We start from the raw sequence: 24,220 nt of genomic DNA, 5'->3' as shown, positions 1-24,220 counted from the left end.
CGGAATCAGTTCTCAAACGAGAGAAAAGAATGAAGCTTAAGGCAGAACAGCATCGATGTGCAGAGGCGATTTTGGATATGCAACAGACGGCTGAGAGCCCGGATTTGAGCCTAGTGACAGTGGAGAACAGGCTACTAACCCTGCCATACAATTGCAATGAGCTGCAATCACTTCTCCATCCTCCTTTGCAATTACCCAAGTCTTCAGAGGTGTCTCGTTAGACCGCTGAGAATGGTTTACCTTGAAACAAACAACTGTCACTCTAACGAAGTCCTAAGGATGTGGCATGTTTGTTGACGTTAAAGCCGCTACCGCTAACTGTTAGCGTGTTTAAGATAAAGCAATATAAGAACAAACACTCACCCTTGCAAACACCAAACTGTATCCATCACGGAGACGTTTTGTTCCAAGGTTGTGGACCCACCCGCTGACAAAAAAATTGTACGCCTCCAGACTCTTGAAAGCTTTCATTTGCTGCCTAGTGTAGTAAGAAGTCTGGAGGACCAAGTAGTTGGTGATATCCACAGCCTCGATAGTAGGCAAATCCTTTACTTCTGTGGTGTATTCGGACATTTTCAAAGAATACTGATCACGTCGATATTTTTTACTTCGTTATATTCTCCAGAACGGGGTCTAAAGCACATAGCTGCTCCCGACTCACGTGTCTGTTTATTCGCCCCCACTCAAAATGCGCCTCGTTGAACACGTGACGCAACCCAACTATTCCATGAAAGGAGCGTGCTGACGTCTTATTTCGGCGCCCGTTGGGAAATGTTTTTAATAGCCTTAGCCGTCTATATCCGACGATCAACTTATTCTGTCTTACTTTAAATCAAACGCTGAAGTCGTACCCAGACTTGGAATGTAAAATTTGTAATCTGTATGAAAGTCAAATGACTTCCGCGATTATATGTGCGATAAACATCCTCACCAGACCTCTTAAAGGTAAGTGGACTGTTTTACAGCGTTAATCTAAATAAACGCATGTATTCCGGAAGCACATCGGTTAAGTACATTGAATAATATAAAGCAAATATTTTAGCTGTCTTAACTTTTGCCTTTGGTCTCACAGTCGGTAGAGAACGTCTTTGGTTTCTGGCTACAGCTGGTGATTTGTCAAAAAACAAACAAAAAAACAAAACAAAAACGAAAAAACCCCCAAGTTGATTTATAATTTTTAATTTATTCTCCAATACCTGCTTATATAATTATGATTATGATTATGATTCTGGAAGCTAAACGCTTCAAAACATCGTACCCCTAAAAGTAAAAAAGGATGACAGATGTACTTGAGGACACTTTTAATGTGTATATTATGATGTTTAGAGAAAACAAGCCCAATTATTATATATTGTTGTAGGATCTACCTTACAATATAAAGCGACTTGAGATGACTGATGTTGTGATTTGGTACTGTATTAATAAAACGGAATTGAATTGAATTGAATATTTTTCTCTCATTAAAAAAGGTTTATAGTGTTGTATAGAAGTTTTGTGTAGTGTGATGTTCTGTGTGTCTGCAGAGGTATCTGCACATGAGGCTCAACTGTCACATCAGGAGGTCCTTCTGGCAGCTCTGCGGGCCAACTGGGCCCATCTCCTGGAGCAACTTCAAAGGGAGAGCAACTTTGAGGTTGTGAAGAGGCTAAGGGAGGAGGTTAAGGCAACAGCAGATTGGTTCTGTGTGGATACAGATGATGCCACATGGGCTTTTGTCCAGGAATGCCTCCTGCTGCTACTCACGTTATCACGTCACCTTTCTGATGAACTGGAGCGTTTCCAACAGGATCAATCTTGCTTGGCACCAAAAAGTCGTACCCCTGAGATGGCCCCACCTTTAGCCCCTGACATCCTCAGCATCACCCAGCAGAAGACAATCGGAGCTGCTCTGCAGTTTGTGGTTTGTCTGGGGCTCTGCCCATACTTGACCCCTGGAGTGGGTGTCCCACTAGGACGGAGGTCAGCTTTTGGAGCCATGGTGGAAAAACTAGTCCATGTGGGCCCGGTGTCTGGAATGGCACGCCGCCTTCTTACCACCACTAAGGTCCTGTTGGAGCTGGCAGAGTTATCGTCTCTTGCCACACTCGTGTTCACCCGATATCTGGGAGACATTATTGCAGCAATATGCCAGCTGGGATACATGCCACACCACAAGGATGAAAAGGTAATTATTGTTCTCACTGTCAGGATTATTTTTGCACAAATTGAAATGTCAGGGAATAATGACGTAACTGACTTAATAGTGGGGTAGGCAGGGTGGGAGATGGGTTTTTGTTTTTAATTTTTGAGACCCAGCAGTCTCTTTGGAAGATACTGTTTTAATTTTCTTTCGTTCTTCTTGAATGTTTTTTTTTTTTTAATGCAGCTGCTCAGTGCTGAGGAATGTCAAACATGTAAGGAGACCCTCAAGACCCTCCTTGGAAAAGTGTACCAGCCGATTGTCATCAAAGAGCTCCTTATTCTCCAAGGAGGAGCCAAACAGGTGATAATGACGGCATGGTTTTTATTTGACAAATATAAATTTGTGCTGCTGGATGGTGATTTGTTTGCTTGAAATCACCCCAAAGTTTAGACAAACTTCATCAAGGCTTATTGTTCTGATTTCCTCATTGGATCAATTCATTTGGGCTGCTGTGTAGGTCATGTTTTTTAATCTTATTCAATCTTTGTAAGCCTGTTTGTTTTTCACATAATAATAAAGATTTTACTTCAGAGGTCTCACTTTAGATGTCTCCTTCCTTTCAGTCTGGTCCAATTCAGAGCTCCAGTGGTTGCAGCTGCAGGGCTCCAGCTTGGCTGAGGCGTCTGTGTGGTCAGCTGCTGTCTGAGCGACTGATGCAGCCCAGTGGTGTGCAGGCTGTTATCAGAGCAATTCTGGAGGGTGGCACAGGTGAGAAGTGTAATTGCAGCCAGCATGTACAGTATTTTGAAAAGAATTAGCACATCATGAAGAACTGGAAATGTTGTGGTTGGTGTATCACCAGCTTGTGATCACTAATTCATCTATGAAATCTGAATCATATAAAATGCTGCCAGAAGATAATGTGAGCTCTAGAAACAAGTACAAAGTCCACAGACCAGTGGGTGATGCCAATTGTGCCAATATATGTCTGTGGTTCCAACCAAATAGACGCACTGTTTCTGTCCTGTTTCAGGGGGTGAGTCAGACTGGAGGAAATGCGATGCTGTGGCAAAGATCCTCATTGCCTGCCCTCAGCAGTCTGCCTCAGCTGACGCCTACTTCAGACACATCTGCCCTCAGGTCATCCCCTGTGTTTGTGGAGAGTACATCACAATGACAGTCACCTGTGTTACACAACCTTAATCAGTATTTGACTGATCCTTACCTTTATCCTAACCATAAGCTAAAACTAACGCTGTCCTTATGGACTCCTTCTTGCTTTAACCAGTTTTCTTTATTCATTTTTCTGTCTAGTTTATATACTCTTTACATTTCTTGTTTAAATAAATCAGCTTGCTTGCTGTTTGTGTTGTTTTCCAGATCCTTGAACTCCTGCACTTCAAAGACAAGCTGACATCCCGTCAATTCCAGCTTGTGGCCACCAGGGCGGTGATCTTTATGGTGCAAGAAAGATCTAGCTTTGCCGAAAAGTACCTTCTCAGCCCTCTGCTTGCTGCACTGCACCATTGCACCACTATCCCCAGTCAGTAACACAACCATCTTCATCTCTACGTCATAATATGACAAGATAAAAAAAAAAAAATATATATATATATATATATCTATATTTGGGGGGGGGGGTTAATACCCAACATACTTCTCTGAAAGGTTCTGCAAATTCTCTCCTGGAGCCTTAAAAGGTTGATTCTGTTCATCTGGACGTAGTGTTTTTAGTGGGAGAAACGTTTAGTTGCTCATCCAAGTTACTGAATGTTTCTCCCATTGAAAATGCTACGTCCAGATGAACAGAATCAGCCTTTTGGGATTTACTTCCCTGGATGATTGAGCATGCATCAAGACTTCCCTTCTGGAATTTTATATATGTAATAAACTGTAATTTGGCATCTTAAAAAAAAAAAATGTGCTGTCTTGGTACACAGTAAACAATAGTTGTATTTTATCATGAAAGTTTTGATTTGCTTAAAGAACACACTGGTGGATTAACCATTATAGAAACATCCAACATTTGTTAATACCAAAAATTCCAACACTATTAACTTAGGCATAAGTTAATAGCATAAAGCTCACATTGGGTTGGTAGTCTTATACATTTGTTAAGTAATGCACATGACTACGATATATGCTAACAACTAAAGCCAGTATCAAAAGGTGAGTTTGACTGAGGATGAGGATTTACTTTGTGTAATTCATGTAGGAAGATGTCCAGGCTGTGTTGTCAGCACTTTGCATCAGCTGTGGTTTAAAAGTGCTTTATAAATAAAGGTGGATGGATGGATGAGCAGTATATGGATGATAAATCAGTTTATGTGCATTTTTCCAGGTGAGTGTGATTCCCAAACTGCTGTGGAAGAGTCAGAACTGACACAGTGTGTGGAAGATGTATACAAGGTGAGGACGCAAGGTCTTTACAGACATGTAAAAGCAGGAATGTAAGAGGAGTGAATTTCTTTCATCTAACAGAGCTCTTTGGGAAGGATGTGTCCGGCATTGAGGATGTTGGTGGAGTAGAATAGGGCCATCAAGATGATCTCTGAATGTGCCATCCAGCATCTTCCTAATAACTAGGTCCAGTGTATTCCATTTTTTTTAGCCAGCCTACTCATGCTGCATTATTGTATTGCCTCTTCCTATTCTTCTGCTTTAATCCAGCTGAACTGTGGTCTTTGAGTAACCTGCGTTTGAGTTTCATTGAATTGTTGTTGCAGTTGAGTCAGACATGTCTTCTCAGTGGCGTTGAAGTAGCATAGAAAAAAGTGCTTGTGCGAGTGGGTGAATGAGGCAAGTTGTAAAGCGCTGTGAGTGCTCAGAGTAGAAAAGTGTGATTATAAGAACCAGCGTATTTACCATTTACGAAGACCACAGATTAACTTTTGTAACAGTATCTAGTGAAAACTGCAGAACTTGAATAAATTGATTTGAATGAAATGTCATTAAAAAAGAACCATCAGCTGATTTCATGCCTGTACCTGCAGCTTGTGGCTTTGATAAACAGAATTCTTTCACAGGGTGAATCCTGGTCGTGCTGTTTACTTGATGCTTGTCTTGTGTCTCCTGTTGCTGCCAGGTCTGCATGGTTGAAAACACTCCCTCAGCTTCTCTTCTCAGAGCTCTAGAAGAAGTTCTTCCTGTTATCTTCACACTCTTCTGTTTTACCAAGAAGAATGTTTCTCACCTCCGGTAAACATTTTCTGTTTTTAGCTGCGATTTAACTTCGTTTCATTCTTCAGCTTCTTTTTTCATCAGTTTGTGTATTTAAATGCATTCATGCCTTAGAGCAGCGGTCCCCAATCTTTTTTGCGGTGCCGAAAAAAAATAAGTTTTATGCATAACACATGTGAAAAGACCCAGGAAAACCGAGTTAACCATAAACCCGATAATAAAATAACGCTAAAAAAACGATAAAACCCTGAAAAGCATGCATTTCACACCTGAGCCTCAACGCTCGCGGCCCGGTACCAAACGACTCCGTGGCCCGGGGGTTGGGGACCGCTGCCTTCGAGTGTGTAATGGATGTGGCTACAATAATATTACCCTTTGCCGTGTGGATCACTGCTAATTGGTTGGATACTTTGACCAACACTTTTTTTTCTAAACCTGAGTTGACCATTTTGGAAGAAAGGGTTGAAGGATTCAGTTTTGGTCTTAGTGTAATCACAATTAAAATGCTGCTCAACAAACATTTTTAGTCACTAATTTTGTTGGAAAAGTTAAACTGATTCTGGATGTAGAACACAGTAATTACCTGTGTGCGCTCTGTGCTCCACAGCGCCCCCTGTCAGGAGATCTTGCTGTGGTACTTGACCCACGCTGAGATGTCTGCAGCCTTGTCAATGCTGAGGCAGCTTTCAGGCCTCCAGAGAGGGAAGAACCAGGTGGCAGCAAACTTCCACTTCACTGCTGGCAGTGAAGGAGGGGCCAGGCTCAGCTGCAGAGAGAGCTGCAGGTAATGATGTTAAACATACAGATGACAGATCCTAAGTATTAAAAACCTTAATTTAAAGTAAAAAATAAAAGCACAGCAATGTAAAAATGTTACATTACAAGTAAAATGTTCAAGTTTTACAAGTTAAGTGTTTATTAATACATCTTTAATGACATGCAAAAATCTGAATTTGTTTTTGGTTTTCGTCTGATCCACAAGGTGTCGACAGTATACAAACAACAAGAAGCAGTCGAACAGCACAAAGCTGACAGGCAGTGTTTAGTTTTAAGGGAATATTGTTTTATTTTGCTTTCAAACATTGTGCACAAATAGGTAATGAACATTTGGTATTAATTGGTAAATAACTGTACATGAACCACTTGAGCTTGTTATATAATTTTATACTATAGTATATTTCTAACTAACTAGGCAGCTTATTCTTTCAATGCAAACACAGGCAGTATTTGGCCTTGCAGAAGAGGTCAGAGGTCCAAAGTAATATAATATTTAGAATCTCATTATATTGTTCCCTATATGCTTACATAAGTTGTCAATATGAAGAATTAAGCATTAAGAAACATAGTTTGCCTCTGTATTTGAAAATCGCATATCATCTCATAAGGGAGATGATTTAAAAATGGGGCAAGTTAGAATAATGAGGGATGTATGTGTGTGATCACTTATGACTGGTTGTATTTAACCAAACATTAATGGGGCGTCCAAAAAAACATAATGCTTAAGCAGAGTAGTATATTAAATATGTTCTTTCTGATGCTGTTTCCCAGTGATGAAGATGATGAGATGTATGAGAGACTGTCAGGGGACCAGTGGAGAGTGGAGTGTCTGATGCACCTGCTGGCTGAGCTCAAAGACTGTGATCTGCCAGGAGACTTTTTCCTTGACCTGCTGCAGGTAAACAGGGATGCACGAGGATAGACTGCTGACCTATGATGGTCAAAAGTGAGGGTTACTTCCAGCATTCAATCATTACCTCTCAGTCTTAAATGACTGATGAAATATTATCATCACCCTGCCAGGTGGAAACCCAAGTTTGTGAATGCAATAACTTGATAACAAGGCAACATAGGATTTTGAAATTCATACCGTAGGTGCATCTGCTAAAAATCTTTGAGCTTGAAATTAAGTGACCTCGACTTCAAGGTGACCTCTGACCTTGACCTCAAAGCCCCCACTCCTAGGACCCCACCAAGATGGACCAGTCAACGATCCAAGTCAACTCTTACATGTCCTCCAATTTCCTGATTCCTGATTTCCTGAAAGAATAATGAATCTAATTAGTTGAACAACCAAATATTGCAGTGAAAATCAGAACAAAATGTTTTAATTTGCTTTATTTATATTATTTTTTTGGCCATTTTCATTTAAATATGGATCAGTTTTAAAAGAACTGAACCACATAAATAGTGCTTATGTGAGCTTTCATCAGCCTCAGTAGAAATTGATCATTTTATGTAGTTATGATTGGGAATTGGAGTGTTTTATGTCTAGATTATATTACAGTGTTTGCTCTGTGACAGAAAGCAACCTCAGATAACTTTGCTCCTTCTGTAGGAGCTCACCAGCTGGGCCGTTGCAGATGAAGAAACAAAGGATGAAGAAGAGGTTGACATGTCGGCCATGACGCTGCTGGAAGTGGAGCAGCAGCTAATGGGTCGAGCTGAGAAACAAGCCCAAAGACTGGCTTTGCTTCATGTACTGGCTACGATGGTTGAGTCCCTGCAGCACGCTCATCTCCTGAGAAAAACAACACAGGTGAGTGGAGACATACAGAAACGCATGAAATTAGTCTTAAAAGGTACACAGATCTGATGTGATCCAGAGGTGTAAAGTATGACAATGATTGTGTATATATTTTGAGCAGAAATGAGTGTACCAGTCCATACACTAAAAGAGGGCAAGTTAAACACATGTAGCAGTATTTTACAATTGCTTATGTGAAAATGTTAACGTTGATAATTTACACACACATTTTTAAGGTCAATGTCAAAAATCAGATTATTTCTGCTCTCAAAACTCTTCTTGTGCATGCAGATGTCTTTAAAAAATAAATACATTTCTGACATTCTTTTTGCTCATTTACGGATTCTTAAATATGTGTGCACGATACACACAGGTCACATGTGTAGATGGGGTTTGAGGCTCCTCAATGTTTCAGTAATATAATGTTTGTTCAAGTACTAGTAGGAAACGGGGAATTCAACTTCCTGTGAATTCCTGTTTTTCTAAATAAGCAGAACGACTGATCACCCCTCTACTAGAAAACATACATTTACCACTACCAATATTTTACTCCATCTCTGTCACCTGTATAATCTGTAACTATTAACTTTTTTTTTTATTGCTCAGTATTAGTGTATCAATCCAAGCATGCGTGTGTGAGTACTCAAAATGTAAACACTAATCACCGTACACATTTTAAAATCTTAGTTTATCCTTGTGAATCTTTTTTTACACGTGTAAACCTTTGTTTTTACTAATTTCGCTCTATACAAGATTTGTGAGTGGAGATAATGAGATCTTATGCAGCACTCCATCACTTTGCTTCTTGCTCAGACAGACCTTACTCACCTTGGGGTCGTTTTCCTGCTGAAAAATTAATGATTTTCCCAGTAAGATCAAAGCTGTGCTGCAGCATGTTGTGGTAGCCATGCTGGTTAAATGTCACCTTGAATTCTCAAATAAAGCTTCTGGTCTGGACCTTCTGGACCAAACACAACATTTATACAGCAAGCCATTACCAGATTGGATTTGAATTGATTCGATATATGTAATTTAGTTTCTCCTAGACAGAAGGAACAGAATGGATGTCTTCAGTGTCATTTTTCCTAAAGCAGATGACTTCAGTTTTGCACTGTCACTGTCAGTTGACGGCACAAGTGGAGGGCTGTTACTGGTTTTGGAGCAGTTGGGACTTTAATGCATCGTTCTTCGTGCAATCGAACCGAAAGCAATATTAATATGTGCAGTCCTCAAAGTTGTAGACACAAAACCTGAAATCAGATGAAAGGACACATTTATTACCCATCAGTTTCTGGAGTTCACATTTTTGGACCTCACCACACTTACCATGTTAGTTTTTGGAGGCCGTGCTTGGATGAGAAGATAGAGGGCTAAATTACTGGTCAATGCTGAGAAGCTTGGTTATCAAGATGCATCCACACACTGCACAGGTGCAACACACAGACACTCATTTCTGCTCATTTGTACTAAGTGAAAGGCTAAAAAATACTATAATTTTATTTCCCAACAGTGAAGCATAAACTTCTTAGAAGTTTCAAAGAAAAGGAAAAAATTTAAAAATAATCCATCTAAATTTTTCAGCTTTGGGTATAAATTCTAGTACTTTATTAGTATGCTATTTATGATAGTATTTGTTACAATCATATACACCTATGCTTGCTAATATCTTAGCACTTCACCCTTTTCAAATGAATTTTGTCACTTCAGTTTTTCAAATTGCTTTTGTTGTTTTTAGTCTTTCTACATTTGCCTCCCTGATGTTTCATCACTGAGCAACTGACCCCTGTCTGGGTTTGTTATAGGTTGTGGACTTTATGATGTCTCTGCTCCAGAGGGCCTGTGCGGGCCTGGATCTGACCGCTGGGCTGAATGCTGGCAGTGCAGCAGAGAGCCAGACACTGAGAATGGGGATGGGTCTGGTGTCTGCGCTGTTGTCTGAGCCTCAGGTATGCACAAGTGACTGATAACTCCATTCTGCTGCATGTGGCTCTTTCACGTTCAGTTCATAATGTTCTGTAGTTTCATTTTTTGTAGCTTTGATTATACATTATATTTGTACAATAACAGAGTATCTGCAGGTCTTGAGCATTAATTTTGCTCAAGACAGCAGCTTCAGTTAAATTTCAAAGGTCATTTTCTATGTGTTTTTATAGACGGCTACAGTTGGTAGTTGTTTGTTATTTTGGGGGGTTTTAAGAAAGGTTTTTAATTACCTCCAACCATAAAAGGTGATGTAGGAGCTTCAAATTGTTAATCTGGGCAAATCTACTAAATATCTCAGATGAGTCTAAATCTCAGTGACCTCAACCTCTCAGAGGTGACTTTTTCCTGAAAATCTAATGAATGCAATAACTTGAGAAAAAGGAGATAAAGAATTTTGAATTGATACCATAGGTGTGTCTTCTAAGAGGCTGAGAGGTAGCACCGGTGGTCGCCAGTAATTTTAAGTCATTCTAAACCTGTGATGTTCATATGTTGACTTTGTTTTACAAAATGCATCCCTCTATTTCTTGCTGCTTATCTGCTATCATGCCTCACATAACACTAGATAGCTTTTTTAAAAAAAACATTTAGAATTTTTATTTAAGGAACGTTTTGAGACTCTGAGGATGTACATATGCCTGTTATATGGAGATCTAATCAGGTAGTATAATTCCAGCTTTAGCTATTATGTACTTCTGTGTACATGTGCAAACAATTTGAAATCTGTTTTTTGAAGAACATTAAAGCAACATTAAAAACAAAGTTTTAGAACTTTAACACACTTTATAACAGTAAATGCATAACAGAAACTCTCAAGAAACCCTTACATTTGACTTTACAGTTCAGTGTGGAGGACTACTTGTCGATGTCAAAGCTGCTGCCACCTCTGGAGATACTCTCTCAGCAGCATCCTGACGTGATTATTCAGGAGCTAGCGTCCAACCTGAGAGCGGTCATTGCCACTCACGGGGCGTACCGCCCTGACAGCAGCAGTGAGGCTATCTCTGTCACTGACGCACCGCCCCCCAGAAACCATAAAACAGCTGTAAAAAATGTAGTGAAAGGTGAAGCAAACGACTCACATAAACCTGCCCAAAGCCATGAAAGACTTACAGCATCTTCTGGAGGGTCAGGAATAAGTCCAGGATGTGAAGGACAGATCTCTGGCTCCAGTGACTCTTGCCCTCCTTCCAAGCCCATCTCTGACTGGCTGATAGAGGCATGTGACCCAGACGTGCCAACAAGAGCGTACGCCCTGAGGGTACTGACACAAATGGTGCAACATAGAAAGCCAGAGGCCATCCAGGCGCAGGAGAAAATCCTGACGGTAAGTTACCTGGTAGCTGCTCTGTTTGTTTGTTTTTTTGTTTTAAATATGTTTTGGCTTTTTTGGTGTTTTCATTTTTTTTGTTCTGTTCTTTTTTCTTTTTTTTTTTTAACTTAGGCTTTTCTTTTCTTTTTGTTTGTCAAGTTGAGTAGATGTTATGTTCTTCACATTTGCAAGTCCTGTATAAATTAAAATTATAAATTAAATTTTTAGGTAGAGAAATTTGATTCAAGTACTTTATTTCAAAATAAATTAAATGATTATCCACACATATAATATACAGGAGTTGGTGTGGCCTGTGTAGAGCGGGTGAGATACTGAAGCGTTAGTTGCTCCCAGTGTGTTCATCTTAGTGTGACAGTATGTCAGTGTTAAATAGAAAAAACATTTAGACATTAAATAGAAAATCATTATATAAGAACCAGTATCATTACCATTTGCAGCACTGTACAAAGGTCTTCAGCTACCCCTCATTTCTGTATATATTTTGCTAGGAGGATCTTAAGGCCATCTTAAAGCTATCTGTTACATTGTTAAAGCAATGATCATACTGCAGATTATATTATGCTGGTAAAATACTTTTGTTCATCCCCACAAACTGCGTCCAGCAATTTATTAAAAGTTGTTTAAACTGGTCACGAGCTGTGGGTAGTGACCGAAAGTACGAGATTGTGGATACAATCGGCAGAAATGAGCTTCTTCTGAAGGGTGGCTGGTCTCTCTTTTAGAGAGAGGGTGAGAAGTTCAGCCATCCGGGAGGGGCTCAGAGTAGAGCCGCTGCTCCTCCACATTGAAAGAAGCCAGTTGAGGTGGTTCTGGCATCTGACAAGGATGCCTCCTGGGTGAGGTGTTCTGGGCATGTCCCACCAGGAGGAGGCCCTGGGGCAGACCCAGGACACACTGGAGAGATTATATCACTCCATAAGACCTGTTATGCCCCCCATGGTGTACTAGTTAACACTTTCACTTGGCAAGTGAAAGGTCACTGCTTTGATGTCAGGAAGGGCATCCAGCTTGAAGCTTTGCCAAATCATGCTGGGGAGCAGCTAACGTAGCTTTTACTCCAAAAAACCAGTTGTCACTGATTCTCAGCCCAGTTCTTGAGTAATTTAGCGTACCATAGCTTTTCCTCCCAGTTTCCCTCTCTATGGTTAATAATGGCTTCTTGACATCTACTCTTCCATTGAGCCCATTTCTGTTTAGGCTTTTGTGAACAGCTCTCAAGTCTGTGTCAAGTTTTAGATGGATTTTTTTTCTTTTCCATGTTCATCTGGTGTATTTTTTTTTTTTTTGGCACACATACAATAAAATCTGTCACAGTGTGTTATTGTTTCAAAAAAAAAAATGTGAGCACTGGCAATATCTCTGTCTCTTGAGACTTCTATAATAAATGAGGGAGCTGAAGCTCTTTGAGACAGCTCAAAAGAGCTTTGAGCTCTTGGGGCTTGTTAAGATGGTAAGAGAAGATACCAACTAATGTATTATTCTATTTGATCAGAAGCCCATCCCCTTCAACCATCCTTCAGCAAAACCCCCCTTTATTGATTTTTCTGCCTTGTCACACAGTTGAGTTTTCTAGAGGTCACTTTTCATGTGTACTGTCCTTTCTCCTTATTTTAACTGAAACTACAGTTTAAAAAAAAAAAAAAAGTTGTTTGCTTGATTGATGTATGGAGTGGTGTGTATTCTTCTTGGCTCTGCTGTTTGTATGTGTTTTGATGTTGTGTGTGTTTTTTACACAGTAGACCATGTGGTTATAAATCATGCTGATGGTCTATTTTTCTCCAGCTCTTCTTAGAAAGCCTGGAGCATGTAGACTCATTTGTCTACCTGTCAGCCATTCAAGGTAATCTAGTGATTCATCCCAATGTTGATGAAGTATTCAGATGCTGCTGATGATTGATGGACTCGTTATAAACCATCTTTAGGTCTGGCTGCATTGGCTGATTCCTACCCTGACAAAATACTGGAACGGCTCCTAAAAGACTTCCAACATGGACCCTCCCTCCTTTCCTCCAACAAAGAGCGCTCCGTGGAAACCCGCCTTAAAGTGGGAGAGGTCCTAATGAGGACAAGCAGGGCCATGGGTGAGCATCATCAGATTCAACTTAACAGTTATGCTGTGATGTTACTTTGTTGTTGTTGCTTCTGTTTCATGTCTGTCAGTGCTGTGTACTCTTGTGTGTTGAATCAGGATCTGAACGCACTGTTGTGACAACATTGCTTTTTTCTCTGATGAGCTCTATAGACTCTCTATAAACTCATCTTATTTCTGTATATATAAAAAAGAAAATAGGTCAAAAGACAAGAATAGCAAGACAGAGCACAAGTGGAAAAACACAATGTGTCTCTAATAGAGATGGACCGATCGGATATTACGTATCGGTACCGGTCTGATACTGACCTAAATTACTGGATCGGATATCGGAGAGAAATAAAAAATGTAATCCGATCCATTAAATATCACAAAAGCACCTCAGAAGACTTGCGACATGGCGTAACTCGGCTCATAACCGTAGCACGTCGGAGCAGTGTGCATCACGTGATAGAGCGACTGTGGCTTGCCAGACCTCTCGGCGGTCTGGTTGAGCATTTGTAGCCTCGCTACCAGCCCGGCATTTCATCTCCGAGGAAGTGATCCCAAAGAGAAGTAAAGCAAGTGTGTCAGTTCATCTCTGAATGTTTGTAAAGCATTCCTGCGTTAAGCTTAACAACCGATATATGGAGCGACTGCCTCTTCTCTCACCCTCCCTCTCCTGTTGCTACTTCAATCATGAAACCGATCAATGATCAGCTGATCGGCTTTTCTGTTGTGAGTCCGTGTCTCTTGTTTGTTTTTTGGCCCACTTTGCACCAGAAAGAGGAAACCAGCGGCTGAACAACAGCAGCACGTTTAAACTTGATAATCTGTTGTTAGAATGTATTTAATATTACTTTCTACTCGAGGATCTTTTTCTACGTAGCTGACGCCGGTCACTGTGCAGGGGCGGATCTAGCAAAGTTTAGCCAGGGGGGGCCGATAGGGCATTAACAGGGAAAAGGGGGCACAAAGACATACTTTTCTTTCTTATTCTCATTTAAAATGTCTAGCTTTTAATAAATTATCTGAATCTTACACCCAGTTTTAATCTGATGTAAAATGTATAGAAATCCATTATTGTATAGAGGAACTATTAAGTCTAATATAACCCAGTAAGCTATAGTACTTTTGGGAAGGTACCATCTGTGCAGTCTGCAATTCTGTTGAAGAAAGATGTTGAATCAATTTAATTATTGTAGAAAAATAATTGATTTCTGTGCTTTTTTTTTTTTTTTTTTTTTTTTACATGTGCATTAAATTAAGGTTGATTACGTCGATTAAGCATCACCGGGGGGGGGGGGGGGGGGTTCCCTTTTTTTTTTTTTTTTTTTTTTTTTTTTTTTTTTTTGTGCTGGGAGTTTGCAACCCTATTAGTTAGGTTGTTTAATATTTCTGCTAAGTACTCTTTAAAATACCAGAATAGGGAGGATGGTGCAGGTTTAAGTTTATTAGCTTGATCAGTGTTGCTGAACTATGAAACATTTTGGGTGCAGTGTATTTTTTGAATACAGGTATAACAGAATAGCTTTAGTGTTTTGTTTTTTAAAACTTCACTATGAACTTATACACAATGCAGCAAGATATTAGAAAAACTGCTTTATTGATTAAAAATACACTATATTGGATTCATATTGGTATCAGCAGATATCCAAATTTATGATATCGGTATCGGACATAAAAAAGTGGTATTGTGCCATCTCTAGTCTCAAACTGCTGCACCTATAAGAAAACGCATACAAGAACGCAGCAGCTGACCACAATCTTGTTGGTGTGTGTGTGTGTGTGTGTGTGTGTGTGTGTGTTTGTCACCAATTATACTTGGTAATGATGGAAGAAGAAGCCACACTAACTGTGTCTAGGAGCCAGAGGCAGACAGAGAAAGACCCAGGAGACCTGAGCCATCTGCAGCCTCCAGACTATGAAAAATCTTATTTAAAATTAGAATGAAATGGTTTATATGGTGTATATATCTTAAGGCATAAAATGTACCTGTACTCGACCTCTTTGACATTAATAATAGGCAAGTTTTTGTGTTGCTGAAGACCAATGGTAATTAATATTAACAATAATTCACTTGTCATGTACGTCTTTATTGGCTTGTAAAAGTAGCTTTTATTTTATTTTAGTTCACATTTTTAATGCAATTTAATGAATACAATATTTTATATTATTTCACTTTTAATCTTAATAATCTTGTGAAATCCTTGAAACATGGTCTAGTACACCCATGCCCCCCTTTAGACTCGCCCCTGTTATGCAGAATAGGACAGCTGCCATCAGCCTTCAATAAGCTGTATAATTTAAACATGCTCTCAGATTAAGGTAACAGTTCATCAGCATATTTTAAAACATCTGGAGGCTTACTGCAGATTTTTCACTGTGTAAAACAAACGGTGTGGATGGAGCTCGTGCTAGGTTTTTCCCAGTAAAGGTTTGAAAGGTGGTTACGGGAGCAGCGCTGCTGCCTGAGCTCAGTGTGTCGGTAACGGCTCTGCCTCTTTGCTCTTCACAGTGTGTAAACAGACTCTGGCTCCACGTTAAACTACACCAGCATCATTATCACTGCTGCTGTTGTGTTATCAGGTTTCTAATAATTGCTTCTGAATATTTTTGTATCACAGGTCTGTTTTTAGTTGCAAATGTGGGTGACACTCTTGCATTTACATTGTTTAACACAACGATCAGGTGTGTTGACCCAGGGTGATATCTAAAACCTGCAGGACACCGGCCCTTGAGACCTGGAGTTGCCCACCCCTGCCTTAAATGAAACATCGAAGAAAATAATTTCTGACAAGGATTTTTTATAATAGAATTTCTCGATGAATCGTTGCAGCCCTAGATGTAATATTCGATTTAGTCATAATCAACATACTCAAAAAGCTGTACAAAACAGGAAATGACATTTTCACACCAAAAAGTGCTGACCAAAGAGCTAGCCACCTGACACGTTGGTAAAACATGGCACATGTCTGCATGGTGTGCTGTGTGTCCTTAAAAAACTGAGGAAACTTGACAAGTGAAGGGTAAAAGAAGTGTCACGTCTAAAAGCCATCCACAGCAGATAAACAATATCTGAATATCATGACCTTAAGAAACGGGTAAAAAAGTGACTACTTTGTTGTAGTCATCACAGCCACACAAAAACCACAGTGCACGCTTGTTTTCTTTGCAGATCCCCATCAGAAGGAACCCTGTGTATAAAAATCTTTCCTGACAGAACCCCCCCCCACCCCACTCGGTTTTACTGTGCCAGATTGCCATCGTACCACTTCTCTGGGACAATTAGATGGTTTATATCCTTGCTGAGAGATTGGATCGAGATTCAGTTTGTTGCACAGGCACCCAGAGAGCTCCTCTGTTTGGCTAAAATGCTCCCACAAGACTGGCCAAGATTTGGCTTTTGCCAGGCCATCGTTTTTAAGTAAGAAAGTTCTCTTAATTGACTCGCCTGGTTGAGCAAATGTTTAATAAATGAATGTTTGGTTTGCTAACTGTGACTGGCTTAATGGCCTTGCACAGTCCTGTGAACTCTCATAGTAACCAGTGATAGGACATGTACTGAAAGGGAAGAGCTCTGAACCAGCTGCTGTTCTCAAAACATGATGTTTATCAGGATGTACAGGAAGAGGACGTGCAGATGTATTTGTTGGAGTGCATCAGTTTTACCAGCTTTACCAATGTTGAATATTAATGTGTGTAGTTGAGACACACACTGATACAAGTATGGACTCTAAAACAGCATTTCTCTTTCATGGAGTCTGTTAAAGCAAGTTGTGACCGGCTAGTGAAAGATGGAAATAAAGTGAGAGCAGCTGAGCTGAAAAAAGGCTATTGTAGAACAAGCTAACATCATTAAGGTGCAAGGTGTCTGTTTCTGGATAAGACAAATCTAACTGGCTCTGAACTCTACATCATAACTTGTGACGTAACCAGAAACCCCTTTGACCCTGTTCAGTTACTTTACTTGGGCTCCCACTTTGTGATTGAGTGGTTCTGAAATGCTTTCACTTTGCTGTAATACTGATTACAGTAAATCGTGGAATATCTAGAAGGAAAAAAATGTACAAATTGACTGTTGCAGTGGTGGCATCCTATTACAGTACCATGCCTGAATTCACTGAGTCCTTTACAATTAGCCCACTCTTTAACAAATGTTTTTAAAGGCAGACCGCATGACTAAGTGCTTAATTTTTATACATCTGGAAATACCTGGAATCAAATATTAAGAGGTCATCCCAGTACTTTTGTCCATATATTGTATTTTCCACAGAAGATGACTACAATCACCTAGAGAACCACAGACATGACATCCTCTGATAAATGGTCAGTTTTATGGAGCCTTAGATCTAACCTGTCTGCTTGATGTTTCTCCTTTAGGAGAACTAGCTCCCCACCTTGGCCGTCCTCTGGTGGGCATCTTCCTGCGAGAATCCAGAGACCCTGACCAAAGCATCCGGGCTAGCAGTCTGTCCAACCTGGGGGAAATCTGTCAGAGACTGGACTATTCCCTGGGGTCACTAGCTCAAGAGGTAGGGTTAACCAATAGACAATAGAAAATAAACACATTAACATTTCTAAGAACCCATTAAGCAAAAAACAGGTTATTGTTAGAGTATAAATTAAATGGCATGAAATTCTAGAGGCTTCATCTGACTCCTGTTGCTCAGGAGGTAGAGCGGGTTGTCTACTGATCAGAAGTTTGGTGGATCGATCCCAGGCTGCTCCAGTGTGCGTGCCAGATATTCTTGGGCTAAACCCCATGTTGCTCTCTGCTGCATCCATCGAGTATGAACGTCTGTGAATGTTAGATAGAAAAGCATGATTCTTGTATGAATGGGTGCTTTGAGTGCTCCTGGAGAGTAGAAAAGAGAGAGAACTCTCAGTCCAGTCACCAAATCAAACAAACAGCTGTACAGCTTCAACTGACAAAAATAAAACCAACAAGATTTTACAAATAAACATTTTACAGCATTATATAACTCATGCCTCATACAGGACAACCGATGGAACAATGTAAACACAGGACAATAATTTACAATAGAAACAGTGAAAAGATAATTAGTAAAATAATTGAGTTGAACAAGTGGGTTTTCAAGAACTTTGGTTTAACTTCACTCTGTAAACTGGCTGACATGTTGGTTCCATGCTGCAGCCAGCTGGCATGAATGAGCCACCTCTGTATATGTCTGCAGCACACAAACAGATCTCACTCTAAATATACTGAATGTTTGTCCTGAGATGCACAGCTCAGCTCTATAGTGACTAACTCTTTGTAATTTTTCAATGTTGTTAAATTAACAGACTTCATGTCTGTAATATTACATAGATACTGAAATGAAAACTGCAAAACTCACAAAAATACTGAAAATACACCAGTTCTTTCAACCAGGCTGCAAGGCTGCAATAACCAACCAGATGTATTTGTGATTATTTTGGTTTGGTAGGTAATATTTTGAGAGTAGTTTGAGAGTAAACCACGTGAAAACAAAAATGTCAAAAACCATTGCTATTCTCTATAAAACAAAGCATGTCCTGAACAAAAAATCATTATACACACTTTATTGTACTCTGTTGCTTCCATATATGACTTACTGTCTGGAGATATGGGGTAATGCATATAAAACGAACACTCTTCATATTTTCAAGTTACAAAAAAGAGCTATAAGAATTATAAACCAATCAAACTATATAGAACCAACTAACATTTTGTTTATTAATCTGAATACCCTGAAATTTTATGATTTAGTTGAATATAAAATGGCACAGATAATGTATAAAGCACAAAATAACTTGCTTTGCCCCAGTACTCAGAAGCTGTTCAAAGTCAGAAAGAGTCAATATGACTTAAGGGGAACAGATTTCTTTAAAAAAAACAAGATGAGGACAAATATAAAGCAGAGATGTGTTTCTGTTAGAGGAGTTAACCTGTGGAATAGTTATGACAGTGATTTAAAAAGGTGTAGTTCATTTTCCTTGTTTAAAAACATGTTTAAAAATAGAGTATTAGAAAAATATATAAATCAAGAATTAAAAGAGCAAAAAGGAGAAAAAAAATAACCTCTTGATTCTTTTGCTTTGATGTAGTTACTTATCTAAGGTGGAAAGTTTTTTTTTTCTTTGTTTGTTTGTTGGTTTGTTTGTTTGTTTGTTTATTTGTTTGTTTGGTTTTTGCTTTGTTTTATTATTTTCTTCAAGCCCTGTGTACAGGAGCTGCATACAAAAAGATATTTTGTGAAAAGGGTTGGCGTAATAAGCAAATGCTTCAGCCAATACCTTTTGATTAGCCTTGTCTCATGCTTTCTTTCTTTATGGTAGATTTTTGTTCTGTTTTCACTGTTTGTTTGTTTTTTCACTGTTTTCACTGAGATTTGAATTTGAATGCTAATCAATAAAATCAAAAATCAAATCAAAAGTTACAGCAGCTCTGTGCAAGATAAAGATGGTAGGTATTTAAAATAAATCAAACTGCACTAAGTCCAATTGGGAAAATAATTTTCTGTGTTTCTGAAATGTGAGACTCCATGCTTCCACAGTTATCTACAGTTGTGTTATCTGTGCTTGTTAGTTTAAAGCATTATTAACTGTTATTATCTGTCGTGGATACACTTTGTACAAATATAATTCCCCATAAATTGGGACACTTGTGTAAAATAGGAACAGATACATTGGACAAGGAATGCAATATTTTACATTTGACTCTTTCATGAAAAATAACTCAATTCATATTTGATGACAACAGCATGACTAAAAAAAAGTTGGGACAGGTGCAGCAAAACGCTGGAAAAGTGCTAAAAAGAACATCTTGCATGCTGTTTTTGTGCAGATTAGCTCCTGTCTGACGTCACTGATAAAGACGGAGAAGGAGGCAGAGGTGAGGAGAGCTGCTGTCCACGTTATTGCGTCGCTGCTCCGTGGTCTTGGGGACAAAAGCACACAGGTACACTCTCACAGCTCACTGGGTATTTTTAAAAATGTCTTCGGAAGCACTGGATTCAGTTTTCTAAACCTAATGCCAGAAGACCTTAAGATGAGATGTTACTTCATATTTGGTAGGTGTATTACTGGGGACCCGCGTAAGGTGCTATTGTGAATAAATGTTTTATTGAATGTTCTATTATTGTGACATTAACACAGTTCCATAAGGGGTGTTTCTGACAGTGCTGGGCTGTTTTTACAGACAACAGGCACAAGACACGTTTTTTTGTTTTCTTTTGTTTTTTCCATGTTTGACTGCGTGCAATTTGCAGTAAATTGTGTGCCTTAAACTTTTTAATTAACATTTACGTGACTCATTTAAATATTTTTCTCCTAAAAGTGAAACACTTGCAAATGTGCAAATACGCTTCAGTTTGAGGTCAGGCTGTTAGCTTTTTCTAATATTTACATTTAAGTGTGACAAACATGCCAAAAAATAGGAGATCAGGAAGGGGGCAAACACTTTTCCATGTTTTGTAGTCCATTTTCTCCACATCCTGCATATTGTCATTTCAACATCCGGACATCATGTTGTTAATGAGAGACTAATGTAAGGTTGTTTTTATTCTCGGCACGCTCTTTTCGTTTCCTAAGTCCTTTTCAAATTTCCTACCCACTTTTGCTTGACCTCGATGCCGTTTTCATCAATGACGTTTTTATCGAGGTCAAGGAAAAGAGGTGGGGAAGAGGAGGAGGTACATTTGGAGTGCACCAGGCAGAGGAGAGATAAAAATAAAATCCAGTGAAGTCGCACAGAGAGGACTGAGGGACCATGACGTAAAACTTATTTCTTTAGCCACTTTCGCTCTGTCTTTTTAGCTGTAAGTGGTTCTTCATTGTTGTCTACCTGAACTGAAATGGAAAAATCCATCTGTTAGCCTTAATGTTAGGTTTTGTAGGTGTATGCATGGTGAATGAGAACTATGTGGAGAATAGACTGAGTCAGCTACACAGGTGATTCACTAGACCAGCAAGCTGGTTAGCAACTAAGTCCAGGGAAAACCGTGAAAGCAGGGAAACAGTCAGAGAACTAACTAGAAATATCTCAGGATGAAACAACAAAAGCACACCAAAGAGTCCTGGGGTCTGTTTCTTACACAGAACCCCCCACCCCCACCTAGCAACCCATAAGACCCAATCAGCACAGTACATCCTTACAGTTCCTCTGTCTATGGCCAAACTGATCAAAGCCATGAAATAGAGCTAATAATAATAGGCTGGTGGTTTTAAAGCTGTAGTAGCTGCTGCTAATTGTATGTAAAAAGCTGGCTCAGGTGTTATATAGCTTTTAATCACCTGTCATGACCCCAGTGAAGTGGCTAGCTGTTTGACTTAGTCCAGGTTGTATAATTACTGGAACAGCTGGAGAATGGTGACACCAGCTGCACAGCACTAATGACACACAGTGACATTATTGGAAGACAAGACTGGGAAGAAACCAGAAGGACTGTTTAACCCCCCTCACCTCCCCCAACGACAGAATCCATTTGAAATCTGGAACATTATTTTTTTTAATCATAGTTTTCAAGGTAAATTAGAAATACTAAATGCTGTGTTCCTACTTTATTTAATCAGACCCTAAACCAAATTATAACAATAACTATATCTATCTAAAATTCCAGATTTTATGTAAACTGGTTCCCACTTTATGTAAAAATGGGTTGTGCTGATTAAACTACTTTAAGCAACTTTCCAAGGCAGCAGTTGCCTTACAGTATAAGGGTCTGGATTCAGGGCAATTATCAATTGGTAATATAACTGGAAACAATATATTTTGGTCAATGTTGAGACCAACAAATAAAGTTTTCCTTGGCTTTGAATTTGACGATACTTTAAATAATGTCTAATAGAAAAAAGCAAAAAAGGCAACTAAAATAAACATGCTAAAGCTCGGTAAATATGAATGAACAATAGTTGAAGTACAAATAAAAAATGAATGTAGTTCAGTTAAGCAGACTTTTTATTAAGTAACCAATTACTATTATGCTTTTTTTTTTTTTTTTTTTTTTTAAGTGTATGGGAGGATAAGGAGTGTTTTGAGTCATATTGTATGAAATGTACTTGGTAGCAAACTCAGCACCCCCACATTTGTGTCACTTTAGTGTCACCTTTTCCAAAGTTTCATTAGTGTCTGTCTCCTCCAGGTTCTCAGTGATGTTTTGTTGGACCTGTACCGAGCTCTCAAATGGGTGGTTAACTCTGACCTGGATGAGGTATCCGTGCTTCATGCCCACCTGGCTCTGGAGGAGCTTGACGACATAATGAGGAGGTTCATCTTCCCTGAGCAGAAGCTGGAGAAGAAGATTGTCGTCCTACCATAGAACTAATTTCCGTGGGCTCTTTGCACTACAATTTATGCCTCCGTGTAATGTGGATTAAGTCTTCAGAAATGTGGTTGACCACAAAGAGCAGAAAATCCTACATCCATGCATACCAAGGACTGTGACCTAGTGTACCACCCTATTCCACAATAAATTTTTAAGCATATTTTCTGTGATTTGTGATTTGAAATATGAAAAATATTTTAACTTTAGATTTATGTGAATTAAATACTGTAATAATACTGACTTTAATATATATTAATGTTGAATAATAATCCCAAAAAGGTTGATTCGGTTCATCTGTATGTAGCGTTTTCAGTGGGAGAAATGTTTCGTCACTCGTCCAAGTGACTTCTTCAGTCTCCGCTGACTGCAGGTTTCCCCAACCTTATAAACAGTACATTTGCACAGTGAGTGAAACTAGCACCCTTTAATGAACAATGGACTGTGAGGTCAGTTCATTGATCATTAATATGCAAATTGTCATGACCACTGATTAACAACCATTGATCAATGGCCATGAGTACAATTTACACAGAGTTGGTATTGTAAGAACGTGAAAAGACCCTTTGTCTGTATGATCAACTCGGTCACCTATAACAGCTCAAAGTTTTTGGCTTCGATCCTCAACCCCTTGGTAGGCAGCTCTAAACACCACCACCCACTACAAACGCTACAACCAGATGAACAGAATCTACTTTTTGGGATTTCCTTATGATTGAGCACGCATGAAGATGTTAAATAATATTCATATTGTATACCACAAAAACTATAAAACTTTAAGCCCAAAGAAAACCTCATGCCACAGTACTGCCCTGAACTTCTGCACATTATCACACATCACACATTTGCACTTCTCTCCACTTCACTACCACGGGCCTTTCTAAAGTATGGGAGGCAATTATCCTAAACAAAAAAAATTACATTGAGATTGTCAAAGAAGAAATTTGCAAGAGAGGAAGAATCCAAATTCTGATTGAAATATGCTACAATTACATGGTAATAAAATAATTCAAATCAATTTTTTAAAATGGCGCCAAATCACAACAACAGTTGTCTCAAGGTGCTTTATATTGTAAGGTAAAGACTCTACAATGATAGAAAGAAAACAGAAAACCCCAACAATCATATGACCCCCTATGAGCAAACGCTTTGACAGCAGTGGGATGGGCGAGACAGTGTGCGGGGTTATGTTATATGTTAGTATAGCCAACTAAAACAACACATTCTCACTCCCGAGGTGTAATATTTTACGCTAGGTGACAATAAAACATATCTCTGTCCTGAGACCTTGTGGAACTCAAACAGGTTTTAATCTGATTTTGCTTCCTGAAAGATCTCATCACCTGCAACAGTCACAGGCAGTGTGCAAAATATATGTAGAGCAAAATACACACTTCTCTGTTTATGTGGATTATACTTTTGTAATAATGGATTGTTATTACACAATGAATAGTTTGTGGAATAGAATTAATTTCCCAATGAACCTCCTCAAATTAGACACAATTAGACACAGTGGGGCTGGTTCAGTGTCAGGAGTGTGGGTATGGGGAGACGGGAGTGGGACAGCTAAGCCTGAGCCTGTGTTTGTCTGTTTGGCCCCGCACCACGTTGTCACATAAATGATTTAGTGCAGGGGTGTCAAACTCAAATACACAGTGGGCCAAAATTCAAAACTGAAACAAAGTCGCAGGCTAAGGTTAATATT

The 24,220-nt window shown here is 39.3% G+C and overlaps 1 protein-coding gene across 1 annotated transcript; it reads left to right on the top strand.

The window, feature by feature from the left end:
• The first annotated feature begins 716 nt into the window (after positions 1-716).
• Positions 717-22,678, top strand: tango6 (transport and golgi organization 6 homolog (Drosophila)). Its single transcript, XM_026174870.1, has 18 exons — positions 717-945; positions 1,524-2,164; positions 2,366-2,482; positions 2,746-2,890; positions 3,156-3,262; positions 3,503-3,665; positions 4,464-4,531; positions 5,208-5,320; positions 5,910-6,086; positions 6,851-6,977; positions 7,638-7,838; positions 9,629-9,772; positions 10,651-11,136; positions 12,925-12,982; positions 13,065-13,223; positions 17,594-17,745; positions 20,040-20,153; positions 22,336-22,678. The coding sequence occupies exons 1-18, from the start codon at positions 894-896 to the stop codon at positions 22,510-22,512; spliced, it is 3,201 nt and encodes a 1,066-aa protein (XP_026030655.1). The 5' UTR covers positions 717-893; the 3' UTR covers positions 22,513-22,678.
• Positions 22,679-24,220: the final 1,542 nt, after the last annotated feature.

This window comes from Astatotilapia calliptera, chromosome 7 (genome assembly GCF_900246225.1).
Source record: "Astatotilapia calliptera chromosome 7, fAstCal1.2, whole genome shotgun sequence".
NCBI classification, from domain to species: domain Eukaryota; kingdom Metazoa; phylum Chordata; class Actinopteri; order Cichliformes; family Cichlidae; genus Astatotilapia; species Astatotilapia calliptera.
This window is presented reverse-complemented; position numbering and strand designations above follow the sequence as displayed.

What these genes read in the sequence shown, in the direction of transcription:
- tango6 (XM_026174870.1), top strand. Translation starts at nt 894, where the DNA reads ATGACTTCCGCGATTATATGTGCGATAAACATCCTCACCAGACCTCTT. An exon ending in TCCAAGGAGGAGCCAAACAG is followed by an intron (nt 2,483 to 2,745) that starts GTGATAATGACG and finishes CCTTCCTTTCAG; the next exon opens with TCTGGTCCAATTCAGAGCTC. An exon ending in AAGAATGTTTCTCACCTCCG is followed by an intron (nt 5,321 to 5,909) that starts GTAAACATTTTC and finishes TGTGCTCCACAG; the next exon opens with CGCCCCCTGTCAGGAGATCT.